At 48.2% G+C, this 21,891-nt stretch overlaps 1 protein-coding gene across 7 annotated transcripts in view; it reads right to left on the bottom strand.

Annotated features, from left to right (window-relative positions):
• The window catches only part of ASTN1 (astrotactin 1), a 278,304-nt gene that overhangs the window by 61,679 nt on the left and 194,734 nt on the right, over positions 1–21,891 (bottom strand). For 5 of the 7 annotated variants that reach the window (XR_016442322.1, XR_016442321.1, XR_016442323.1 and 2 more), the window contains exons 17-22: positions 18,997–19,265; positions 18,038–18,171; positions 16,637–16,788; positions 15,188–15,323; positions 14,257–14,357; positions 11,432–11,615 (exon numbers count right to left, since the gene is read on the bottom strand). Coding sequence is in view for 3 of the 7 variants with exons in the window: in XM_090047144.1 (XP_089903270.1) it covers positions 11,432–11,615; positions 14,257–14,357; positions 15,188–15,323; positions 16,637–16,788; positions 18,038–18,171; positions 18,997–19,265 (976 nt within the window). In the remaining 4 variants the exon portion in view is untranslated. Of the gene's footprint in view, positions 1–892; positions 6,229–9,740; positions 9,833–11,431; positions 11,616–14,256; positions 14,358–15,187; positions 15,324–16,636; positions 16,789–18,037; positions 18,172–18,996; positions 19,266–21,891 lie in introns of those variants that run through there. The other 2 variants (XR_016442320.1, XM_090047142.1) reach the window with 2 other exon arrangements.

Here is a 21,891-nt window from a genome sequence, read left to right on the forward strand (position 1 = left end):
ATGGCCACAAGCTGGAGGAGAGCAGATTTAGATTAGATATTAGGAGGAACTTCTTCACAGTTCGAGTGGCCAAGGTCTGGAACGGGCTCCCAAGGGAGGTGGTGCTCTCCCCTACCCTGGGGGTATTCAAGAGAAGGTTGGATGTGTATCTAGCTGGGGTAATGTAGGCCCAGCACTCTTTCCTGCTTATGCAGGGGGTCGGACTCGATGATCTATTGAGGTCCCTTCCGACCCTAGCATCTATGAATCTATGAATAAAAAGGATGTAGCAAAACCCAGGAAGACCTAAGCAGGGTTCCCAGAGCCCTAATGAAAAGTCTACACAGTAAAGGTTTAAAGCATTTCACCTAGCATGTGCAAAAAAGCTGTTTACATGTTAATACAAGCCTGACCTACGCACAGACTTTCGCTTACACACCCCTTGAAAACACTTGCACATGTATTTAGAGAGTCTCATCACACTCTCCAAGCCATATCTATAGTAGGTATGAAGCAGTGCAGCCAAGAGAGATATACAAAATATACTGTAGCAAAGAAGCTGGTGAGCAAATATTTAACCACAAAACTACTGTCCCTGCAGCCTTTGGAATTCACCTCGACTTCAATCAGTGTCAGGCATGTGGGTGGATAAACTCATGTGTGTGCTGCAGTGACAGCAACTCCACCTAGATGAGGGGTGTTAGTCTTACTGTGGGGATGGAGTACTTATGGCCTTGGCCAAACTGGCAGGCAGACAAGCTAATGGTAAACTTGTGTGAAGAGGGAGCTGAGTTCAAAGGCAAGGAAGTTCCAGTCTGAACATTTGACTCATTACCAAAAGTGACATCAACTGGACCAAAACTATAAACAAACATTTCCAATTTGCCAAACCCACAGATTACTAACAGCTCCATTTAATAGTTAGTTAAATCTTCATCTTGATTTTTACAGTTACAATTATTTTTAAAACCTTTTTAAATAATACTGTAATTCCTGAAGTTTTTTTTTTTTTTGCCACATGTTCCCCCCACCCTAGCACCCCCAACTTTCCATCTACAGTAGTAAAACGTCACATTAGAGTTTTAAGAGAACATCAAGGAACATGAATTGTAGTAATTTAAAAAAAAGAAAGGACCAAACAATCTTCTTGTTAAATAATTGCACAACAAGTAAAAGGTAATAAATGCTATTACAGTCGTACAGGTATGTCCAAGGAAAAAAAAAGGAGAGGTTTGCCTTTAGTGAATCATTTCCCCATTAATTCAGAAACAAACAAAGGGGCTGGGGGAGTTGTGGACTTAGTCATACAAAAACATTCTCTCAAACATTCTTTTGGTAAGAAAATGCCAAGATTCAAGGCTTAATACTTCACAAGAGCCATTTGTGACTTTGCACACACATAGCAGAGCATTTCAGAGAACTCAATGGAAGTTCCCCCAGAAGCACATGTGGTCAGTGAGCCTTGAGTTTTTTGGAGCCAGCAGGTGGTGCAAGTCATTGTAAATCACTGGTCAACAGAAGACAATGTTCTCCACAGATGTCAATACCTGAGGACCTGGCCCTTTATTCCAAGGTTGTTTTTGGCAAGCAGATCACATGTAATAGTGACACAGCCAGATTATAACACAAACTCCTGCTTGGTTCTGGGTCACTACAATAGTCAATCAGCTTTACCTTGAAAAGACTCTGACCTTAAAGAAATATTAATTCAGGGTTAGTAACAATAATGTGCAACCAGGGTTAAGTTCCCAACAGAGCAACTGAGCTGTAACATTAAGGAAGGTGGAGAGAAAAAAAAAATGTATATATTCAGAACCTCTCTCTATATTAAAAAAAATGGCTGTCAGGTGGAGTGAGCTATGTTCCCAATACTTGAGGAGGCCAGTAAGAGTTTAAAAATAGGGTCCCTCATTCCTTTGTCATTAGGATCCAAGGCCTTAGCACCTTCTTCAGGAGTAGCAGAAGGTGCTGTTACCAGCACATCCCTAGGTGATCCTCACCTGAACAGGTCTCATGTGGCAATGATGCTAGAGAAATAACAACTGCATGAATACCAACTGTTTGGCGTCAGAGGGAGGCAGCCTCGTCTTGTGGATAGGACAGTGAGCTGTGGGGCCAGGCAACCTGAGCTCTAATCTCAGCACTGAAACAGTCCTCCTGCGTGACCCTGGACAAGTCACTTCACCCCAATCCTTCATCTATTTTGGGGCAAGATTCAACTTTGGGAACAGTAACTCAACTGGAGTCTCCCAGTGTTACTCTAACACAAATTTCATAGATTTCATAGACATTAGGGGTGGAAGGGACCTTGGAAGATCATCAAGTCTAGCCCTCCGCCCAAAGAGCAGGAAGTCAGCTGGGGTCACAGGATCTCAGCAAGATAAGCATCCAATTTGCTCTTAAAGGTGTTCAATGTAGGTGCATGAACCACCTCCGATGGCAGGCTGTTCCAGACCTTGGGGGCTCGGACAGTAAAGAAATTCTTCCTTATGTCCGGCCTGAAATGGTCTCGCAGTAGTTTATGACCGTTCGACCTAGTCATCCCTTGGGGTGCTCTGGTGAACAAACATTCCCCCAGATCCTGGTGGTCACCCCTGATAAACTTATACGTGGCCATTAGATCACCCCTGAGCCTGCACTTTTCCAGGCTAAATTAAGTGTCCTGAAGACAGAACATCAAGGTGCCAGGCTAACATAACTTACAAAAGCAGCACCAACTACTCACACAACCCCCCTTCCCCACCCTGCCATATCTGAAGGTAGGGATAAGGTATTGTTGTCAGGCAGTATTTCCAGCTTGTGACACTCATGGACCAATTCTCCACTGAGGCTGACCACAGAGGCCCAAGAGAAACCCTTACACTGCAGCCCCTTTAAAAATTGAAATGAGTGAAGGACTGGAGGATATACTAGAGATGAGCCCTAGAAATAACCCTGAATTGGGACAGAGCTGGACTTCATAGCTTATTTGATCTCCTTCTCTAGTCTCTAGGGTAAGAAAGGGGGCCCCATGTTAAGACTGGGTTGGCTGGAGAGGCTCTTTGATGTCATAAACCTACAATGCAAATGCTTTGAAATGCAAGAGCAAAAGCAATATGGAAATAGCTGCAAAGTCCCATCATAAATCTTGAGTAGTACAAATAAATAACCTAGACAGATGTGAATGCCCAGAGTGTCTGGACTTCGCAGGGTTTTCTTGGCAAAGTTCAGCAGTCTAGGCTGGCACCGTCTGCACCACCTCCATCTATGTTCCTGCCCCAGTAAGCAAGAAAAGTGACGTGTCTGCTAGCAAAAGGAAACATCGATGTTTCAGAAAAAAGGCACCTAAGCAATATTTCTCAATGAGCACAAAGTTTACTTCTAAGCCAAAGACATTCAGGTTTAACTGGACTAAACAGAAGTCCCGTTTGGCCATCTCTGTGTAGTTGCCCAGATAAAAATTAAAGTTCTCTTGGTTTGTTGTTGGGAAGAAAAACGCAGAGGTAAACTAAGGTGCCTTAGCCCAGATTTCTAGGGACTGGAACCAGCTTAAATACACAGGGGTGTCAGTGGAAGAATGTGCGACTGCCCAAGCTCATTGAACTCCTGGTGTCCAGTTCAGCATTGCTTTGTAATGTACCTTGAGATCCTTTGAGCAGAACACACTGGCAGGCACCCAAAGCCAGACAGACAAACCATAAAGCAAAATTGCACTGGGTTAACTGACAGGCATTGATGATATTATTGATTATGCAAGTGGGGGGCAATTTTATAATAAAAATCAACTGTGTTTGGGTATAAATCACTATCCAGAGCTGCACCCTCCTCTCCAGCTTTGTATAGCTGAAGAAATGTACAATGGGAAAGCTTTTTGCTTTCCTATTAACACTGGGCAGCATCTTAGCATCTGTCCAGAATCAAAGAAGCCAACTCTTGCAATAGGAAGACTCAGGCTCATCTTTCCTGTTGGTCACATCACTACACATCTGTTGCTCACTCTTCCAGGTATGCTCTTGCTGACTTGCCACTTGAGGTTAGCTACTTCCTAACACCAAGTTTGTCCAAACTGATCATAGGTCTATCTTCCCTGGTACCAGGTAGCATTTATCCTATGCCTACCATTCTGAACAGGATACAGGGACAGCTGATATATTCAGAGAGGAAATTTCTCAGTGCGTGTTGAATACAAATACTGTGATGTAGCACAATTAGCTGAGGAGAGAGGCTTCAGACAAGAACTTTTTAGCTCAACTAGATGCACAGCAAAATGTTAGATGTATGTCCTTGGCACCTTGTGGGAGAAGGAGGGGTGGCAGAAAACCATAAAACATAGGCTAAGATAGCTCCAGCCAGCACCGCAATGCGAAAGGAAAATTCTGTTCGGAAAAGATGCCAAAAATAATCCCATCACATGACCCACATTTGTCTCCCGGAGCAGCCAGCTCAAAGGGATTCAGCTGACAAGCCCAAAGATGGTTTTCTCTATTGGCCAGACCTCTATAGACTCAGGGTGGCTCTGAAGGTCAAGTTGAGCTCTTGCTGCTCATCGTATCATGATGAGACATTCTGCCAATGAACTAGAACTAAACTGAGCCCAGCCTCCCATAGCTGTCTTGTCTCTGTGGTGTTAATGAGCGTTTCAAAAGGAGACATTAATGACAACAGCAGATCTTAATACGGGGGGACCTCTTACTGTAATGGTCTCAATCCTCACTTATTCTGTAGCAAGACACTCCCACAGGGTAGCAGGGACTGAGGGGACCAGTCAAGGAGAGCTAGAAGGAGGGAGTGCAATCTCACTTGAGCTCCATGATGGGAGAAGCCAAAGATCTGTTTGTTAGAAGGGATCTCCCAATGGGTGGCCTGAACATTTCTTCAGGAGGTAACAAGGTGCCTGGCTAAACTAATCTCAGTGGATAGTTGGGGCATAAGTCCTACTCCAATCCATTGTGATGGAGCTTCATTTTGGTAAGGTGAATATGGATGGGGAGGCAAACTAACATAAAGAGGCAACTCCTGATGAACAGCGAACTACCCTCGCCCCTCCCACATCACCCTACCCTCCACAGTCCCGCTCCTCTGGAAAGCTGTTCTGCGCCATGTTTTGGAGTTTAGTGACACAGGAACCAGCCTGGTAAATGCTGTCCTGGTATGTACACCTTGGCTAGAGCTCCCTGCAAACATCAGACATTATTTAGTAACTTCTACTAGGCGGAGGGAAGAGGGGTGGGAGAGACTTACTTCCCAAGAATTTGGTTCAAGGAGAAAAGTTCACTGAGATGAACAGGGCTGCAGCAGTGACCACTGGGACTCACCAGGTCGGGGTGACTACAAGATGGAAGGAGTCTGCAAGATCCCACCACCAGCAGACAGAATGAAGACGATGAGATGTGCCTACTGGCAAACTCCTCACCCTGTAGTGAAGCAAGGTGGCTTGCAGTGCAGTCCAGAGTTCATGTTTTGCAACTGAGGCAAAACCATCTTGGCTGCAGCAACACCTTTTGCTCAGATCCAATCCCAGAATAAGATCCTGAACAAAACTGTTTAAACTGACTTGGATGCCTTGTCACCATTGTTCCAATCCTGACTAATTTAGTAGCTGGGTTATGAGTTCCAAACAGGATTTCTCTCCCCTTCTGGCCTCTATTATTTTGCTCTTTTTGTAATTTGAGATGCACTCTGCATGAGGATTTTGGAGGGGTTTAGAGAAGGGGTCAAACCTTTAAAAATGTATTTTCCATTCCAGAGTGCAAGTTCATGCCTGCAGTTCAAAGAACCTCTAAGGGGAAAATGAGCAGAACCAACCAACCAAACAAACAAACAACCCTGGGTCTCATGAGACCTCTAACTAGAAAGGCTATTGGCCATGTTGAAGAAGAGTCTAATACCAGGCAAGTGCTGCCGAGAAGCAGTAGGTTCTCTCCCTGGTTTAGGTCCTTAGAGATTGCAGTGACCCCCTGAAGGTCCTTTTATAAATCCCCCACAACTGCCTTTTTTCTATTCTTCCTTTAAGGGTTGTGTAGCTCCTCAAACCCTCAGTAGTCTTTGTCACCATAGTCATTGTAAAGGACGCTTAATGCTTGCTCTTCACATGTCTTCTTCAGGTCCCGGCTCAGCTCTGACCAGTTGAGTCCATAGAGCTTGATCTCGCTGTAGCGGCAGGCAAGGTATTTGAGTGACGTGCGCTGGAGGCTGATCTTGGGCTCCTGCAGGAGGCCATTGCACCAGCTGCTGAGGTCCCCAAGCTGAGAGAGAATGAGGCCAGCCTTCCTGCAGAGGGTTATGGGAGAAGCCAGAGAGGTGGTGGGACCAGGGAAGGGGTGGGTTAAAGACAGAGGAAAAAAAGAGGGGGGAAGGCAAGAGAGATGGACAGAGGGTCGGAGAAGAGAAAAGCAAGAAAGGTTAAACAGACCATGAAAGCTTTAGAGAAAAATAAAAAGAGAACAACAGCCACAGATAAAGCCACCAGGTGGGCCAGCTTCTCCATGCAACTTGAGCCAAGAGACTAGGCTGGAATCAAGGCTGTCCCTCTGGGAAGTTTCTTCCTTGCCAAGTTGAAGAATGTCCCATTCCTTGGTTGAGTGGACAGGCGAGCAAGGAAAAGCACGACATGGAGCACAAGGATGTAGAGATGATCTCTGGATGCAGGTTGGAGGTAGACTAGCTGAAGACCTTGCTCTCTGCTCAGGTGGTAGTTCCAGAGAGCCAGGTATGGAGCACCCTTACACATGTGCTCATTCAAGATAATCTACTGAGGCCAGGGGCAGGGTAACCTTCACCTCCTGGAGCATCTGGCAGGTGACAGCTCTGCCTCCTGGAGTTTCATGCTGGCTTGACAGCCCAGAAGAATGAGATACCCAGGGGTGGGACAACAACTATGACCATGGCAGACAGAGGCATAACAAATAGGGTTTGTACCCTGGACAAACTTGTTGGAAAGCTGGGGTAGGGGGTGGTGAGAAGATGCTGCTGAGTGGCAGTGTGGTAGGGGCAGGAGTTTTACCTACACCCAGGACTCAAAAACCATCCCTGGCTGCTACTGCTGTTGCTGCTGCTGCTGCTGCTACCACCCACATGGTCTGCTGCCCTGGCTGTGGCTCTTACAGTAGCAGCACAGTGTCTGTACAGCCAGGTGCAAGAGCAACCCCATAAGGCTACTTTTGCTACTGGGACACAAACTCTGCGAGGGTGGGGGTGATTCTGGCACCTTTCCTAAATTGGTGCCCCACCTGCCTACCCCTAGTCACACTACTGACAGTGGAGCTTCCCCCACAGCACCTCTGTCTTGAGGGAACCACTTCTAGGAGACAGCGAGAAGTTAAGTCTGCCCATGCAAAGTTGGCAGCAATATGGGATAGATACTGACCAGGAATTATGCTAAACCTAACAACCCAAATCCTCATCAACAGCCTTCAGATTCTGGCTACTGACATGGACTGGTTTTGAATGAGCTATCAAGAAGTCAAAAACTCCAGAAGACTGTTATACCAACCATCTGAACCACAGCGCCCTTAGGCTAATCTAGCATAGTAGAAGGGGATGAGCACCTAGCTGCCACAGTATCAACTGAACCCTTCCCTGGAGACTCAGTTCATATGAGTAGAGTATTTGAAGCCCTTAGTTGCTAAGGGCTTGATCCAAAATGCATGGAAGTCTGTGGAAAGCATCCTACAGACTTCACTGGGCTTTGGATGAGCCCCTTATCCACTGTTTATCTCCTGGAATGCAGCCTACCTTCCTCCCTGGACAAGGTATTTGGCCCAATTAACGTCTTCCCAGGGCAGGAGGTAACAGCCGCTCTTCTACATCTTGCATACAAACACTACCCTAACAGCCAACGTTACTAGGAATTGACAGAAGCACGTTCCAAAAGAGCACACTCCGGAGCACAGTATGATGGGATGATGCGGTGCGGGTTTCCATCCAGAACTTCAAAGGAGCATCAGAAAGCAGTCAAACAAACACTCTGTCTGCTGGCTAAATAATGTCATCTGCAAGTGATTTGTCCTGTCACAACCAGTCTGGATGTTTCACCCTAGCAGACGATCAAACAGGAGGTCTGGTTTCCAAGATTTGTCATCACCAGAGACCTCTTGCAGCTGCCTAAATGTTACTTTCCAAATGGTATGAGCTGCAAACACTTCATCAGGAATTGCATCATTTTCCTTCAAATGCTTGAACACTTTCAACGAATGAAAATTAACCCTTCTGCATCTTCACCCTCTTCTCTTTTAAATTCCCCAGACAGACACAGAGGCTAAGTAAATTCAGCACCAATTATTTAAAGCAGATCATTTTCCTCTATACTTTGCTGCATACAAAATTCTGCCAGTGTATCACCACTTTGACCTGAACAGACTTCTCAGATCCAGAGAGTGCCCATTCACTATAGTACAGTAAATCCTCAGCCTCTCTACTAAGGCTGCCAGCAAGCACCAGCTGGACTGTTGGTTTTGCAATGAGTTCACTTATTTCCTTGATTAAGTCCAGTCAACTCTCTCTTTGCATAAGCTACCAAAAAGTCATCAGATGGGGACAACTTTTGACACTGCAAACTGGTGTTGGAATTTAAATAAAGAGGCAGAAGCAGAGCAGCACAAAACCTGCAGGATTCAGTACGTGTGTGAGATAAAGCCCCACCCTGCACGGCTCACTTGTTGGGTATGGGAATAAGTTCTTGTAGGTTCTCTTGCAACTCTGAAGTCTACTTGAAACTGCTTTCAAAAAGCCCCTATCTCCTGCCAAGAGCACTCAGAACAGGTTAGCCACCCCTCCTGAGCACTGAAAACTTCACAACATATTGTTAGGTTTCCTACCAAAGAAATGTTTCTCAGCCACATTCAGCCTTCCCCTCTGTAGTACTCTGGGGTGAGGGGAGGAGGGAGTTACTAACCCTTTGCACTGAGGAGCTAAGGAAACCTTGGAGGTTTCCTAGCAACTCTGTGCTAGGGGAGATGCACAATAACACTTAGTATACGGCTGCCATGAAACCTCGGGGACTATGAAGTGCTTCCAGCCAAGTCATTCTGTCCCCCACCAAGAGAGGGCTCATTTTGGCAGAGCACTGGAAATTTATGAAAGGACAAGATGTGTCCACGGGGTGTCTCCTGAGAAGGGGATAAGAAAACTCTCTCAGACCTGGGGAATGGAGGGGAAGAAGCTGGAGGCTCTCACAATTCTGCAGAAGTAGCACCCAGTCCCAGCTGAAAGCAAATTATGGTAAGATTTTGGAGAGGGGACCTGAGGCCTGGAGAGGGGGGTTGTGTGCACTCCTGTACCCCATGCTTTCATGGATGAGGATGGGTGTTTGTGAAGATTGACAAAGGCAGAGCCACACGGATTTTCAGGTGGATTCTGAGCTCTTAGAACATGAAAGCTGCCATTTACTAGGTCAGACTATAGGTCCATCCAGCCCTGTATCCTGTCTCCCCAAAAACATAGAGATGATTAGCATGGTTCCTGCAAGATGCTCCATACCAGTACCTGCTCTCTTCTTCCTGTGTTAACATCTTTTCTCCCACAGAATTAGTGGTGTGCACTTAGTGGCCTCCCTCTAGCCATTGAGGGAGGAGCTTGTAGTTTCTGGTGGCCCTAGGTCCAGTCCTGACATAATAAATAGGTCTGTTCAAACAGTGGCGGAGAGGAGATGCTGAGGGGAAGGGTAAACATGCCACACTCAGAATTTTCCACCATCTGCCCCTCTACTACTGTAGCTTCCAGCATTCAGAGCATTGAGGACGTTGTGATTTGGAGGCTGCCCCCCTACCTGCAATGTTCAATACCTGCTGACGGATCGTTCCTCCATTCTCTTGTCCATTCCCATTTTGAATTGTGTTAAACTGTCAGCTCCCACAGCATCTTGTGGCAAAGAATTCTACAAGTTAATTACATGCTGCATGAGCAAGATCTTCCTGTTGTTAGTTTAAAACCTACTACCTAATACAGTGGTTCTCAACCTTTTTAGACTCAGGGCACCCCTTAGAAAATGCCGGGTCTTCTTAGCTTTTGTTCATTTCCTGGGAAGTAACAGAACTATTCTTTACTTCCAAAGAACTTAGAAAAACCAAAACAGATCAGAATGTCTTGGACACTATGGGCGCCTACTTGAGATTTCTGGATTTATCCTGTGAATCATGTATAGGTGTTTTCACATCTAACAGTGCTAATATTGCCATCATCACTGGCTTATTGCCACTGAGTTAAAAGTTTTATGTCCCCTACTTCTAGTACTGTAGCAGACAGGAAATAATACATCCCCATTTACTTTCTCTGCAGTTTTTAATATTATATAAACTTTTATCATGTCCTTCTCTGGCATCCCTTTTCTAAGCTGAGAAGTCTTAGTCTATTTAGTTTCTCCTCATATGGAAGTCTCTCTATATCCTTGATGCCCTTCTCTGTACCTTCTATAGTTTTTTTATATCCTTTTTTAGGTGAAGGGACCAAAATGCACAGAAATTTAAAGGCACATAATGATAATTTCTGTTTCAAGCCATCCTTTTCCTCTAGCTATATTCAGAACACAGGTGCTCAAGGGAAGGAGAGAAGAAGGGGTTTCCCTCCTTTTAGGCGGGTTTGGCATATCACAGTGGTGGGGTGCTATGTCTAGACACATTGAGGCATGAAAATGGCAGCAACAAGCCAGCAGTTTTAAGGCACAGGGTATTCAGTTTCAACATGATTAACCCATGCAACCAGAGCTGGGGACAAAGGGGCAGAACTAAAGAGAACAGGAGGGAACTATTTCTGGATGTCACTCTGTTGCTTTCAGTAGAATTACACAGAAGCCAAATGTAGCCAGGCACAGTAATTTCAAGTTAGACAAAAGCAAGAAAATGAAATGTGAGACCAGGTAAACCTGGCTTTTGCTTGCATCAACTATGGCAGAAATCTGCTTGCCTATATAGTGTGCATACAAAATGCAGTCTGCTTCATCTACCTCCACTCTTTCCTAGGATCCAGAACAGCCATCTTGAAGTTGCTTTAGCTGCCCTTTCTTGCTCCCCTCCCACCCTACTCCATACTGTACTGCCCACTGCCCAGGCCTTTTGGAACAGCCTCCCAGACACATTCCGTTCCCCTCACATTTGGAACAGTCTCCTCTGAATTAGTTCAGGAAATCTTCAGCATTTATTTTTTTAGGATGTTCTGTTTTCCCCTGGCAGCAACCGTTGCCACAATATGAGTGGAAAAGAGGGTCCCTTGGCTGTCTTTTCCTCCCATCCCTTCTGTTTCTTCATCATGTGAAAATAGCCAAGTCAATCTACAAAGATAAACTGAAGGCGGATTGGGGAAAGATGGTGGAATTCCAGCTAATGGCTTGTCTACAGTCAAGATAGGTTCCTGCTGATCTGTGTCTTGTCCATTTGCCAGATTTAACCTTCTTACTGATAACTAGTGATGGGGGGCATTCTAACATGTGCAGTGAGTGAGGTGGAACTGCTGTTCTAAGTAATATGGCTAACCGGCTTACCTGGGTCCTAGCTCATCTTCACATCGCCAAGTGAACTCTCCAAAGCTCTCGTAATGCTGGTTGTAATGGTAGAGGACTCGGTGCAGGCTGGGTGAACCCAGGTCCAGCAGGGTGTTGTAAGCTGTTTGTTGCTCTTTGCCACTGGTGTAGCCATTGAAAAGATTGTAGATCTTGTCTGCTATTTCTGGATAAAAAGATGGAAAGGGCCCGCAATGTGCTTAATATAGAAGAAGGAAATGCACCATCAAGCATCTCAGCTTTTAAGGAAAGCCCCTTGGGCAAAATCCTGGCCTGGCTACAGTCAAGGACAAAATTTCCATCAATATGAAGGAGCAGGAATCCACCCACTGTCTTGTACTTTGCATTGTATCAACAGAATACATCCTAACAGAGGAACAAGAAAACAGACTTCCCAGACTGGATAAGGCCTGTGGTCCATCTCATCCAGTTTCTCATCTCTGATAACTACCAGAACCAGATCTTCAAAGGAAGGTGTAAGAACTCTGTCTCCTGACTCCCAACACTCAGAGATTGGTTTATACCTCCAAAACTGCGGCAATCCTAGTACATTTGAAGCTTGTGTGCTCTGGATTTTTTACTGCAGATACTCTTACTACCCATATACCAGCCATACCCTTTGGGATGCTGTCTAATATGATCAGAGGTGGTGTTATACTGTCAATGTGGCTTTGGTATGGCTTGAGATTAATTCTCATTGCCACTTAGAATAATGCATCTCATTCCCTACCACCCTGGAGGGGATGTTTAAACAAATACATATATTCCACCTCCTAAATGGCAAACATATTTGACCCCTGCTGCCTTTCTGAAGGCTCAGTCTAGCTGCACCAACATGATTACAACAGCCTGTCTCAGTAAACATAATGGAGGAGCAGCCAGGCAACCTCAGATTGTAATTCTGCCAAGATTTAACTACATATGTCATAACCCATAAGAAAACAGTCACCAGAGCCCCAAGGTGGTGATTCATTGTAGTAGTAGGCAACCATTGATCTTTCTGCATCATGGTGCATGTGTGAGAGGTCACCAGGACCTTTGACACATACGCATAGGCAGGAGTATGGAAGAGTGGAGGCTGCCCAGAACTTGCATCCCTCCTTTAGACCACTGAGACAGAGTCCAAAAGCCAGACCAAGTTCAGATGTTTGGTGCCTCAGTGGCTATAGCTATATGTGCATCCAGGAATCAAACCCATGTCTCTGCCAAAAGGTTTGACTCTGGATGCAAACATAGCCAATATTCAATGTGGGACAGAGGTGGGTTCTTTTTCAGTTTTGCCCATCATGCACATGGAACCAACTTGGACCTGGTCCTGGATTCTACCCAGCTTAATGGCTGTTCAAACCCAGGGCTTTTGTTTTGGCATATCTCTACAACTAGCCCAAAAAGCAAGGGCATAGATGCAACTTACTGTTCACGATATTGGGTGCAGTGACTGTAGTATACGCTACAGTCCCATGGTGCTAAGAGAAGGCATCTCTGGCCTGGGTTGTGCTATAAGGGTTAGCCAGCATCTCAGGGCCAGGCAATTATTTTGGGCGGAGGGTCACTTACCCAGTTTTGGCAGGCTGTCAAGGGCCTTATGGGTAGCTCTGCCCCTTGAAAGGTGCCCCACCCCCTGGTCACCATCTTGGAACCAGTGTCCCAGGGCCAGCACTGGTGGGGCCCAGGCCGGCAAGGGTCTGTGGAGCCGGGCTGGCCTGCACCAGCAGGGAGAGGGGGGGAGCTGGCCTGGCTCCACAGAGCCCCTGCCAGCTGGGACCCCACGCTCCTGCCACCCTGCTCTGGACACTATCGGCACTGGCCCTGGGACACCGGTGCTGGCCCCATGCTCCCGCTGGCTCCCCGCCCACTCACTCCCAGTGCCCCCCAGCCCCGTGGTACAGGTGGGGGGTAGTGCTCAGTCCCTACCCCCTGCTCGCCAGCAGGGAAGCTGGTGCTGAGCATGGGGAAAAGTGGCCCCTTGCCTGCCCCATGGCTGGTGTTCCCTGCTAAAGGCACTTACAGCCCGTGTGGGGCAGTCTGGAGCAGGCATAGACAGCCTCATGCAGGCTGCAGGTGGCTGCAGCATGGGGCGCTGGCCATGGGGCGGGCAAGGGGCCACATTTCCCCATGCTCAGCACCAGCTTGCAACCCTTCCCACTGCCAGCCTGGCAGTGGATCTGGGTTACAAGGTGGTGCTGAGTGCAGAGAGCAGTGGGGAAGAAAGCAGCCTCTCCCCGCTGCCCCGCACTGCACCCACTCGCAGCCAGCCTGGGGCTGCCTATGCCTGCTCCAGACAGCCCTGCATGGGCTGCGAGTGCCTGCAGCACAGGCCGCTGGCCATGGGGCAGGCGAGAGGCCACTTTTCTCCATGCAGGTAAGGAGTCTGGGGAAAAGCTGCATGCGGGGGGGAAGTGGCCCCTCCCCTGCCCCAGGCCCAGTGCCCCACGCTGCAGGCGCTCACAGCCTGCATGGGGCTGTCCAGAGCGGGCACAGGCAGCCCCACACAGGCTGCAAGCAGCTGCAGTACGGGGCACCAGGCATGGGTGGAGCCACTTCCCCCCCCCCCACCCTCAACTTTCCTCAGCCACTTCTGGCTGGGGGGTGGGGCCAGGTGGGCCCTGCTGCTGTTGGAGCCCGCCGGGCTTCCCCTGGGTCCTACTGCCCTTGGCTCCTGTCATTTTTGACAGGAACCAAGGGCAGAGAAATATTAATTTTCTACATTTTTTTAGGGGCCCCGTGAGCCGGATAGTATGGCCTTGTGGGCCAGATCCAGCCCGCGGGCCGTATTTTGCCCACCCCTGCAGTATCTTCACCATTACCTTGAGCCTTCACATCATCTACTACTGGGCACGGGGTCTTGACGGTCACATCACTTGACCTTGAACGTCTCCCTGTGTTATCAACTCCCCAGAGTGTGAACCTGGTGGGAGAGGCAGAGATGAAGATATCATCACATCTCAGAGCAAGCAGGCAGATTGGACTTTCACATGCACATACACATGCCTGCCTATAGTAGATGCCCATCTGGAGGAATGTGTACAACTAATACCACTTAGGCAAACAAGAGGCTATGCTAAAACATGAGGCATTTCTCTCTTAGGGATGCAGGCTTCCCCAAGCTGACATGTGCTCCCTTGCAGTGCAGGCCCAACAGGATGTAAGAAACCAGTCAGAAGGTACATGCCAAACCTACTTGGCATCCCTACTGAGTCTGGTTACTTCACCTAGTGCAAGCGTCTGAAGTGGCTGACACTTGCTGCACTGGCAGCCCGGACAGTTTAGAAGAGCCTAGGTACATGGTGCAGAGTGCTGGCTTACCAGGAAGAATAATTTGACTCTGCTTGGGTTGGGGGAGGGAAGTTATGGCATGAGTCCAGTCAGATCACATAAGATAAAGCTGGAAGAAATCATCACCCAGGTGTAAAAAAAAAAGGGTGGGAATGCAGTTCTCCCCAGCTTTACCTTGTACAAAGCAGAGTGAACCCTACCCTGATGACCATGACATCTCCCACATGGGCGGGCAAGGAAAAGGCCCAGCAGTATCAGCAGCAGGATTCCCTCATGCCCCACAGATACAGTCACCAACCAGGAGAGGGGTCATGCCTTATGAAACGGCAGAGAATGAACATACCTGCTTTCCATACCACCACCCCCCGGCCCCCCCAGCAATTAGGAGAAAAGCTAGAAGTCACAAATCAGAGGCAACCAGTGCAAGGTTGGAAATAGCCAGCAGGAAGGAGTGTAACTCACATGTAAGTGGTGTCAGGCTCCAGGCAGCGAATAATCAAGGAGATGGTAGAAGACAGTTTGTCAGGCACTTGTGCTGGCATTGCACAGGGGGACTTGGCTCCAGAGATGATGTCATCCACAAAACTCAACACTGTCTCTAGGAGAAGAAGCAAGGAAGAAGAAAGAGTAATTGCATTCCCATCCCATCCCAAGTGTACAGAGCTGAGCAAGGAGAATGGGAGAGGGATGTGAAGGATTAATAGCGAATTTCCGCTTGAGTTTTACCTCGAGCCACAAGACAGACCAGTGAGCCCAATATCTCAGAAGGATTTGAATATTCCTGAACTAAGTAGCACCAGCTGCAATGAGCAAAGGCAGCAAGACTCCCACCAGTGCCTTCAGCCAGAAGGTCAGGAGCAGGGGCTGAAGAGACGATGCTCTCTTAACAAGCTGACTGTGGCCAATTTGGACTGGTGCATCTTAAATTCCCTGCCATGCAACATTAGCAATTTGGGAACTATGGAGGGGAAGTGAAGTGAGAATATGCTAAATGAGCTGGGGAAGGGTAAGAAAACTGCTTACACTGCTCCTTCCTCCTGCCTCATGATGACTCTGAGCTGCAATGTAAGTTTTGAGGTGAATTTGTGTTAGAAGCCACTAAGGGGAAGGTGCGAGTTCTGTGGCAGTCTTCCAGAGAAAGGAAAGCCTGTTTTTATTGGACCTACTGCAGGAGAAGAAACACCCAGAGCTGTAGGACAACTGAGTCTTCATCATCATCATGCTGGGGGAGACAGACCCATTCACAGCCACCTATCTCCCCTTCCCATTTTGAGTAGGTTCACAGATGCATCAAGGTGGCCTATAAACATGCCAAGTTTCAGGTACCTAAGTTTGATGGGTGACAAGGGGAAAGCAGTGGTGACCTTACTACTACAGGGAGACAGGAATGGCTATTTTTCTAATGTCATGTTGCTCAACTGGCAGAACGGATTTTCCTCCAACTTTCCAAAACCATTCAAGCATTGCAGATTTCAGGCCAAAAGGAAAATGTGGGGAAGTCATATAAACAAATGAAAAAAGGGACTTGTGGCCCTGACCCAGCAAAGCCCTTCAGTAGCTGCCTGCTTAACTGTAAGCCCACAACCAGTCCAACTGAAGCCACTAGCTGCTTAGGGGACACTCCTGCTGGAGTCTAGCTACTGGCTTCATTGGAATTACTTGTAGGTTTCAAGTTAAGCACATGCTAAAGAGTGTTGCTAATGCTTGCCACTGCGGTCACCTGCTCCCAGTTGCACCATTTGCTGCCTAGACCACACTGTAAAATGCAGAGATGACATGGCAAAGGTCTTCCTCAAGCAATAGGAAAATAGCATATTGGTCTCTAGCAGGTTTAACCTCTCCTTGCTTTTGAGAAGGATAAAGCCCAGTACTGGCTGCTGAAGGACCAGAGCCCCTCTGGCCTGTACTCACCAGTCTCTACTTTGGAGTGGTCCATCCTGTCCGTGACCTTCTCCTGGCGGATGAGGTAATCGACAATCTGCACTCCAATCGGTGGCTCTGAGTGTTCCCATTCTAGCACCACCAATGTGCTGCTGGGTTCATGCACTGTGGAGAGCCTCAGGCTGGAGGGGAGTGGGGAAACATGACAGGTCAAGCTCTTTAAACAGCACCTCCTGTCCACCTCTGGCACCCAAGTTCCTCTTTTCTCACGCCTCTTCAGCATATACCACAGTCCCCATCATTGCTCCCTTAGGATGTGGCTGTAGCCTGCACTCGCTCAATCTAGCTCACATAGGTATCAACAGCATTGGAGACATGGTACAATGGTCAATGGCCCACGTGAGCAGCCAGACAGCAAACTCTCCAGGGATCCTGTAGTATATACCCTGGTTGCTAGTAGCATGAGTTAAAGCCCATGCTGCCATGTCTTTACTGCTATAACTATTCTACTAGCTAAATCAAGGTCACTAGGGCATGCTAGCATGTGCTACAATCACACCTCAGTTTTACTGTGAAGACATGCCCTGTGGTACCCAAGATGGGCTGCATTTGAAACTGTGGATCAGAGCTTCATACTGCAGGGTGCCACTCAAGCCCCTGCACTGAAGGCAGAAGGTGGGGCTAAAAGTGACCCTCAAAAGCCTTGTGCTTCATACTCCTACCCCATCCAGCCCGTAAGATTATCCAGAACTGGGAGTTTCCTCAGGAGATGCCCTACCACCTTTACAATGATAACAAGAGACCACAGAAGCTGTCAGCACTGACTCCCACATTCTGTACTACTGTAATTGAGGCAAGCTGAGATGTCACGCTGGATCCTATATAACCACCCGCGGTAAAAACTTCCTAACTCCACAGTTTTCTGGGATGATCCAACCTTAGGTGAGAAATGCAGCCCCCAGCACCTGAGCCATAAAAAGCTTCCTCATTATGCCAAGTAGTGGTTGCCCCAGATTAGGGTTCAGGTCCATCAACAGGGGATATGTGTACATGAAATGCTACATTGTCACAGCAATGAGCTACAGCAACGTAGCATAGGCAGGCACAAACTATGATGCCAATGCTACTGTACAGTAGCGTCAAAAATGACCCATGCTGCACTGGGACCGTGCAATACCAATGGTTACTGCACAGCGGTTTAGTAAAGCAAGTACTAAATGACTCTGCAATAACAACTGTGTAGTTCATCGCACATGTAGATGTGCCCAGGGTGGTGTAGGAAAAGCTTGCATTCTCAGTGCTATCGCTTTCTTGGACTAGCACCATGATCCCTTACATCAGGGCCCTTTACCAGCTGTCCCCTTAAAGAGCAACCACTTCTGCAGAGCAAGGTGGAAGGATGGGGGTCAAATCAGAGCATGGAAGACATACACTGGGTGTGGGAGGGGTGCACAGGTTGGGAGTCCATCAGCACCAAAAGCACTTGAGTCGCACCGACACCAGTCCTCGATGACATCTCCACTCCCTGAGCACCAGAGGGAGCTCATGGTGGCCTCCTGCAACAGCTGAGGGGGAAGAGAAGAGCAATCAAAGCCAGGCAAGCAGGAACTCCCACCTCCCACTGTGCTGCTCAGATAGGACCCCTTGTAATGCCTTCCTCACAGGATGCTCCCCTCCTCTCACTAGGCAGACACTGCCTGCTAGCTGGAAGCTCTGGGACACCTCAGCAGAGACAGACACGAAGACAGAAGCCAAAAGGGTTTAGGGTCTGCAGAAGGCACCTGACCACAGGCCTGCTACCTTTCTCCCTGTAAGCAGGCATGTTACCTTTCCCCACGGGTAGTGAGTTTCAATGGTACTACTCAGTGTAGCAGGATAGCAGCATGTCAGAGCAGCAGCATCCCTCCTCCCCTGACAGGGGAGAACACCCACCCCCAAGGAAAATTCCTGGCCCAGGAAACCATCTCAGCTACTTCTGACCACTCACCAGATACCAAACTCTCTTCAGGCTTGCTCATGGGTTAACACGGTAAGTAATTAGGCCAGGGGCTAAGAAGCAAGCTGGCCAGTCTGTAACCCCTGCCCTTAATCCCTTCAGGGCCATAGCATCTGTTTGTTGTTAACCATGTTAAGACAGGCACCAAACCATGCAGGGCTTGCAGGCTGCTGGCACTCAGAAGTACAAGGGCTGACAAGACCCCCCACAAAACAACAACAACACAAAGATACAGGGCAAGATGTCTCAGTGCTGGCATCATTGAGCTTGGACCTGGGGTTTGGCATCTAAACTTTAGCCCAAGTGGATTCACTATGAAGTCCTCTTGCCCCCATGCTCCTACTATAAACAACCCTTCTTTAGTTTAGCCTTTCCTCAGCAACTCGGCCCCTACCCGCTGGGTTTGGTTGTTGGTGACCAGCTCATAGATAGGTGCTGCTTTGGTGACTTCCAGCAAAATTGGCTCTGCTGGTGTGTCTGGGCTCACAGTCACGTGGCAAAGTGGGCAAGATGAGGGGCAGCGACCTCTGCTTTGACACTCCATGCGGACGCCGGCGGCCATGCGCTTGGTGCCCGACTCCGACAGGCTGGCAACGTACTCGGGGAAGGTGAGAACCTTGGGGTCCCGTTCCCGCTCCTCCGACTCGTCCGAGGGGGAATTTCCTGTGAAATAAGAACAGGCGGATCTGGAGTGGGAAATGAGGCTAATTATGGCACTGGGCTTAATACCCTCTTGCCTGTTCTTCTTTGGGGAGAAAATAACCTGAAAGCAACAGCTCCCAAAAACCCCTGCAACTCCTTGAGGATGTTAGAAACACACAGTTTGATTCGTAGGTAGAAGAAAGAAAATGCTGACTGATGTTTAGGCTGGAAATCATGATTGCCCCTTCCTGGCTCTGCTACTGACAAATGACCCCTTTGTCCCACAAATTCACCATATCCTGGCCTTGGGTTGACGCAGGGTCACATCACTTCCCCAGCTGCTGTTCACAGCAGTCAGAGTCTCAGGCTTTGTGCAACTGACTTCACCTGCAGTGATAACAGTCTCCACTGGAGGGAGCCTCTCTCATGTAAATGTGGGTGCAATGTAAACTAGAGTTCAGGGGTGCTCTGGTTTCCCTTAAAACCTGTTTTGCAGGCTCATAGTTCCCTCCTCTAGAGTTGAAATGTCTCTGAAATGTCCTATGCTTGGTTCCACTCCAAAACCATTTTGTTTCTACATGTGAGAGGAATCCCCTGAGCCATTCCTAGGTTAGAGCTTAGGGGAAACCCTGACTTTGGCTGCTTGACACTTGAAAATGTTAGTTCTTATGTGGTTCACCATTGATTCAAAGGCAACAACTGCAAGCATTTCAGCACCTCTCGTTCCAGCCAGAATAGGGCAGCTTATCATCTTTCCTTTCAGCTTACAAAGGAGCCTACAAAGCAATTGGAGGCCTGATCCAGAGTTCACTGACATGAAAGGGAAGGGGACTTTTTCATAGACCTTAGGGCTGGAAGGGACCTCAAAGACCATCAAGTCCAGCTCCCTGCTCAAGGGGCAGGAAGTCAGCTGGGGTCAAAGGATCCCAGCAAGATAAGCATCCAAACATTTCTTGAATTAATCCAGAGTAGGTGCCTGCACCACTTCTGGAGGGAGTCTATTCCAGGTCCTGGGTGCTCGGACGTAAATAAATTTTTCCTTATGTCCAGGCTAAAACGGTCTTGGAGGAGTTAAAAACTTTGGATCTGGCCCCATCTCAGACTATTCTGGAACAACAACTCTATGCCTCAGTGCAAACAACATGTTCAAATACTGCAGGGTGGGTTTATTTTAGAGAAAATTACTCTAGAGTATACTCACCCCGGACAGGCATCTACATGTACAGGGATGCAGGAGCAGATTTGCTGATCCTGGCAGCAATCTGCTCCTGCCCCCTCCAGCTGTACACCAGCCCCTGGCAGCAGCCAGGGGGAGCTCTAGGCTCCCTATGGGTGCTAGCATAGGGCTTGTCAGGGAGCTCGGGGCCAGGACTGCCAGGACGGGCTCTGCCACCACAGCCTGGGTGGGGACAATGTCCCCCTGCCCCAGCAGCAGGGAGCTGCTGACCCTAACTCCCCATTCAGAGGCAGGGGGCTTGGAAAGAGCTGCAGGGGAAGGAAAGGTCCCAACCCCCTCCCCAATCCACTGGTGGGGGATTCCCTGCCCACTCAGGGACTTACTGCTAGCTGCCCCACCAGCAGATTGGGGCAGGGGACTGGGACCTGCTCCTCCGCCACAGCTCTTTCCAAGCCCCCTACCTCGATTACTTGATCGTGGCATGGGGCTTGGAGCTCCCCTGACTGAGACAGTTTCCGGCCTCTGCTCTGCAACTGTGGGGTGGGAACAGACTGGGGAATTTGTTTCCAGCCACAGCTCCATGATCACAGAGCTGGGACTAGGAAAAATCTTCCCAGCCCCTGCTCCATGACTGCAATTGGGAAGCCAGGGCTGGGAGCTCCCTGCTGCTGGGGCATGAGGACATTGCTCCTGCCTGGGCTCCAGTGGCAGAGCACGCCCCAGCAGCAGCCAACCTCCAGGGAGAGGGAGCAATCTCCCACTTCCTGCTGCCCAGCTAACTGGGAGCAAGTTTGCTCCCAGTCAGCCACTACATGTGCTGTATGGCACAGTAATTAATTGCAAGAAAATATGCTACTTGTATTTATAGGGAGCAAATTTACTCACCATTATAGTAAATTACTTTGCAGTAAGCGTCTGCACATGTAGATGGTAACACTTAATGTGCAGAAATTTCCTCTAATCTTGAGTAAAGCATCTCATGTAGCCATGCCCAGTATCTCCCATCTCTAAAATGGGAGACAGCAATTCTGGCATAACCTTTGTAAAGTATTCTGGGATCTATGAATGAGGAGTACCACGTAAATATTTTCACCATGACTTAATAAAAATAGGACTTACATGAAGCGGCATCAAATCTGCCTCCTGAAAAGCATTCCTCTCCATCTTCCTAAAATCTATCTGTGACTTCCTGCTGGCATCAAGCCCAGCAATATCTGTAGTCAAGATTTACTAGCAGAAAGTTACAATGGTGGATGGGGAACTGGTAGTTCAGACTGCTCTCTCAACATGCTTTGAATTGTCCCCGTAATGCCTATACCTGTAATTAAACAGGTGAGTCTATACCTAGGCAGTGTTGCAGCATATGGAACATCTAAATAGCAGAGTAAACGCAAGGTGGTGCTGTGAAGTCATGCATTGTTCCAAGCCTAGGACTAACTGTATGATAGTAGTGGTTTAAAAGACCCACTG

This window comes from Crocodylus siamensis, chromosome 5, assembly GCF_052110815.1.
Source record: "Crocodylus siamensis isolate JL-2025a chromosome 5, ASM5211081v1, whole genome shotgun sequence".
Classification (NCBI taxonomy): domain Eukaryota; kingdom Metazoa; phylum Chordata; order Crocodylia; family Crocodylidae; genus Crocodylus; species Crocodylus siamensis.